At 46.8% G+C, this 5,244-nt stretch overlaps 1 protein-coding gene across 1 annotated transcript; it reads right to left on the minus strand.

Moving 5' to 3' along the window:
* Positions 1-1,518: 1,518 nt before the first annotated feature.
* On the minus strand, positions 1,519-5,099 carry Tmem81 (transmembrane protein 81). Its single transcript, XM_038348735.1, has one exon. The coding sequence runs from the start codon at positions 2,656-2,658 to the stop codon at positions 1,870-1,872; it is 789 nt and encodes a 262-aa protein (XP_038204663.1). The 5' UTR covers positions 2,659-5,099; the 3' UTR covers positions 1,519-1,869.
* Between the last annotated feature and the right edge of the window lie 145 nt (positions 5,100-5,244).

Genomic DNA, 5,244 nt, shown 5'->3' on the forward strand with positions numbered 1-5,244 from the left:
AATCCGGCACTAGGGACGTATGGGTATGCACATTGATAATCCCAGCACTGGGGAGGTATGGGGACGCACACTGGGAATCCTGGCACTGGGGAGGAATAGGGATGCACACTGGTAATCCCGGCACTAGGGAGGTATGGGGATGCACACGGGGAATCCCGGCACTGGGGAGGCAGAGACAGGTGGATCCCTATGGCCCAGTGGTCAGCCAGCATCGCCTCATCTGTGAGCCCCGTGTCTCAGCAAAAGAACTTGTCTCAAAAATAAACAACAAAACAACAACAAAAGAAACAAAAAGCCACAGTGGATGCCATCTTTAGAACAACCAAGGTTGACCTCTGGCCTCTTTACCATGTGTACACACACAGAAGCAAGAAATAATCATCTGTGTGTCTAGTTTTCAAATGATTCTACAACATCAATATACATTTTGGACTCTTATGAAAAAAGGTTAAGAACCGATGAATCTGGGCAGTCTAGGGGTGGTGTGTAGGTTTGAATGAGCCGTCTTCCTTAAGTCTCCAACACCTCAGTACTCAGTGGCTGTTTGGGAAGGACAGGTGTGACCTTGAAGGAGGAAGTATGTCACTGGGGGTGGGCTTTGAGCTCTCTCTCTCTCTCTCTCTCTCTCTCTCTCCTCTCTCTCTCTCCTCTCTGCTGCTTGAGGCTTGAGACATGAGCTCTCAGCTGCTGTTTTAGCCCCCTGCTGCAGTTACTTCTGCCATCGGGACTCTGTCCCATTGGACTGTAAACTCCAAATCAACTTTTTCTCTAAGTTGCCCTTTTTGCGGTGTTTAGCACAGCAACATAAATGTAACTAATGTAAGCAGTCACTAAACCCTGTAAAGTTACAAGTAAACATCAGTCGCCCTTTGCTCATAATTTGAACTGAATTAGCGTCCCAGGGCCGGGGCTGAGGAATGTTTACAGAATGTTTAGTGTTCAGAGCCGTCCAGGCGACTCTGGCACAGCTACCTAAGAGAGCAGGGCCTCAGGACTCTGCCACTCCTGCAGCTAGACAAAGGGGAGAAGAAATGTCATCTCGCTCTCAGCTGGCCCCCTAAGCCAATTATCTCAGACTCTGTCTAAATGATCCTCAAGGGCCTTAAGACTGGATTTCCTAAGGGGAAAACGAAGCAATAGTCCTCCCTTGGGGATCTCGGTGTCTGTAAGAAACCAGTACACTTGGCCTTTCCAAGAACACAAACCCTAGGTATAGATAGTGCAAAGAGGAGGAGCAAGACAAAGGATTGCCGCAATGATCAGGACATTCAATTTGATACTGAGTTCAGAGGGCCATCTAGGGAGGACAGGGAGGGCAGAGAACCTATTAACACTAAGACTGACTATCAGCTGGGTCAGGTGTCATTGTTCACCTTTACAACACACAGGCAGCCAATACAAAGCAATCTGTCCCAAGCATGCTGTAGGAAACCCAAGGAAAATGAGAGCCAGGCCAACTGTGGGACAGTTTCTACATGTGAGAAACTTTAAATAAAATAACAAAGGGTTAGGCTGCCATACAGTTACTGTGAATTGTTTTTATTGAACAAAAATAAAAAGTTTCCACCCAATCTGCTAATATTACATTCTGGTTCATACACTGTTCAGAGGTGGAGTGGAGGTGACGGCACACACACCGTGAGGTGTGGAGAGGAAAGCAAGCTTGGAAGACACAGCTCCCCTAGGAACAGAAGCAAAACCTGCAGTGGGTCTCCTGAGTAGCCAGTATGAGAAAACCTGAACACGGTAACTGATAATGCTGCCCTGCACAGTGGCATGTGGAGGAGGCCGCATCCGCCAAGCCTCCTAGCCAACCTTTGGCTCTGAGAGGCCTCTCTTGCCACACTCACGTCTAAGCTGGCTGAAAGGTTATAGGCTGCTAAGGCTGTTGTGGTCATCAATCCTCTTCAGCACGCTGTGGACAGCAATGCTCACTAGCACGCCGCCAACCACTCCACAAGCAATCCCTATGCCCAAGGCCGAAGCCACCTTCTTTTGCCACTTTGGGAGGTGGGGCTTAGAATGGTTGTCCAGATTAACTTCCCAGCCGTCATCGACTAACTTCTGGTCCTCAGTAAGGGACTGATGGAAATTCAGGTTTACCAGCTTTGGAGGGAGGACCCTCAGCCCAAAGTAGAGCCTCTTGACAAATCTCAAGTTTCTGAGCAGCTGCACATCACATCGGTATGTCCCTGAGTCGTACTCATAGGCGGGATGAAACCGCAGAAAGTGAGAGTTGGCTCGGAAGGGTTTAAAAACCTCATCATTAGTAGAGATGATGCCCCGAGCAAGCTTCCAGGTAAAGCGGAAAGCTTCCTGTCCCACCTCCAGGATGTCTGGGCTGAGACAGCTCAGCTCAAACTCCTCCCCGTGGACAATGGTGAAATGGAGCATGCCACAGATCCAGTTGGCCAGACACTCCAAACGCTGGGACTGGCACTTCCTCCTCACTCCATCGGGACCCACCTCGCAGACAGTCTCCTCCTTGTAGCCAAGGCCACAGGTAACAGTGCAGGCTGTGGCATTGACAATGACTCTCCCCACAGCTTGCTGTAGCTTCTCAGGGATGGCGAGCGTTTTAGGTGATGTCAACATCAAAGGCAGGTGGATTATCAATACCAGACTCCCAAGGACAAGACGAGGGGCCCCAGTCTTCATGTCTCAGTAGGCAAGTTACCAGCAGGCATTCCAAACAAACATTGCACTGTAACACAGGTCCTCCAGCTTGGAATAACCCTTAGCATTGAGAGATTATGATGCATTGCTGTCAGCAAAACAGACACATGCATGTGTGTGCACAGAAGTGCAGCCCTTCTTCCCAGGTGAGCACAGGCAGAGGGAAAGACTTACACTACTGATGTCTGACTATGCTTGCCAGGGCCATCCTCACAGGCGCCATCCTCGTCACGCCCTCCTAATGAATTTACACCCACAGGCTTGAGAACAAAAGAGGGAAAAGACCTCAGGAGCTGAAGTCCACCTCCACATTACCCCTCCCTCCCAAACCATGGGAGAGTTTCAAAGTCCCACGCTAAATCTGACCAAACACAGAAACAAAAAACCAGTCTTAAGGGAGGGGTGAGGTGGGGCTGGGCTGCAATGTTCATCTGAATACCTTGAACCCTCTATTGCGAATGTCCCTAAACCACAGCTGCTGAAAAGATTACTCTGGACTGGAGTCACTTGACTCCCCAAATTTCTATTTTTATTTCTTTGTAAGCTAAGATCGCCCGGTCCAGTCAGGGGCAGGGCTGCTGGCAGATTCAAGGTCAGCCTGGGCTACGAGGAGACCTCTCTCAGAAGCAAAGAAGCAGCTCAACAGAGTGCTGGCAGAGTGCCCAGCGTGCAGGAAACTCTAGGTTTGATTCCAAGCACCACACAAACTGGATGTGGCAACATACTCCATATCCCAGCACCCACCAAGATTGGAAGTTCCAGGCATTTTCAGCTACAGAGGAGTTAGAGATACTAAAGGGTGTGTGTGTGTGTGTGTGTGTGTGTGTGTGTGTGTGTGTGTGTGTGTGTGTGAGAGAGAGAGAGAGAGAGAGAGAGAGAGAGAGAGAGAGAGAAAATTTAACCTAACACACCCTTCCAAGGGAGCAAGTGAGGCTGCGGCAGAGGTAGCCCAGAGGCAGCCGTCTTGTTCCAGGTACTAAGGGAACCAGGATGTTGAAGCTGCTTGACTCTAGAATGCTCTATTTACCTTGTAGAACAGAGGAGCTCACTGTTTACATCAATGAAGGTTGCTATGAAACAACTATGATGATAAAGATGGGTTCTTAGCGGCAAGACAGGATGATTAGTAAGTAGACTGATTTGGTACTCGTTAGAACAGTACCCCCAGAGCAGTGGTTCTCAACCTGTGGGTCACAACTCCTTCGGGTACTGAACGACCCTTTCACAGGGTCACTTACCACGATTCATAACAGTAGCAAAGTAACAGTTATAAAGTAGCAACAAAAACAATTTAAAGGCGGAGGGGGGTCACCACAACATGATGAACTGTATTAAAGGTTTGCAACCTTAAGAAGCTTGAGACCCAGGGCACTAGAGTTCTGAGACATTCTTATGAGACAGTGAATATTCAATATGGATTTTAAAGTTACTTAATCAAGAGAAAATGACTATCAAGAAAGATTGTAACTATACTTAGGCTAACAAAGACCTTGGAAGGCTAGACTCTCTAGGACATGTTACTGTAACCTGTCAGAATGCACTGTGGCCTCTTCAAAGCTTGTACTGAGTTAAAGAATATGAAAAGAAATTCCTACATGACCTTTTTTTATTAATTAACATCAGCTTTTAGCTCAAATCATTTATTTCTAGTTTGTACAAAGGAAGAAATCCAAACTGCCTGACCTTTCCAGACCCAAATGACCACAGAGAAAGATCTAAACTCCACACTTAAATTCTGTAAGCCACAAAATGAAGTGGCTGCTGAGCTCCAGAAGCAGGCAGCTTACAAACATCTGTACTTGTGGTTTAATAAACATCCCATTTTATTTACAAAGCATTAAAGCTTTAGCGAGAAGTACCCGAGGTTAAGTCTCATCTTGTACAAAACTACAGACTATTTTAAGAAACAAAATGGAGAGGCAGGGAAACAACAAAAAGGAAAAGAGAATATACATATATTACACAAATAAAAAATCCTAGCTTGAAGTAGACAGGTTTTTGAAATGACAAAAAATTCCAAAAGCATAAATAATGATTAGGAGCTGCTGTCAGAGACAATGTGGCAGGGCCTGAGCTGATTTTCTCAGTAGGCAGGTAATGGAAACAGATGCAGCACTGGCATCCAGATGGAGGAAACCAAGCCACCTCACACAGGGAAGGCAGAAATCCCTGTATCGGTCGGCACACTACTGCGGGGTGCGGTACAGAGAGACATGATATGGAGATAATATCTACAAATAAAAACGTGTCCTGTGAGCCACTTACCAATCACAACCATTGGTCTCACTCACACTGGAGGAGGCAGCACCAGCAATGACTCTGGGGACTTCCTGCTGTGTCCACTGTCACTTCTACCCCACAATATAAAGTAATCAACGGGTTTGGCTATCTGAGGGAGCCTTCACCAACTGATAGAGATTTCACAATTAGCATAGTATTTAACCCCCTTTCAATGCTGAGAAAGTATGACCCATGGCAAGCCAAAAGCTTACTAACTAACCCTTTCCACACTTGGCTTCCTGACTTTGGATTTTTAGAAAAATTTCAAACACTTATTGTACACATCCA

The sequence above is a fragment of the Arvicola amphibius genome, chromosome 12, assembly GCF_903992535.2.
Source record: "Arvicola amphibius chromosome 12, mArvAmp1.2, whole genome shotgun sequence".
In the NCBI taxonomy this organism is placed as follows: Eukaryota; Metazoa; Chordata; class Mammalia; order Rodentia; family Cricetidae; genus Arvicola; species Arvicola amphibius.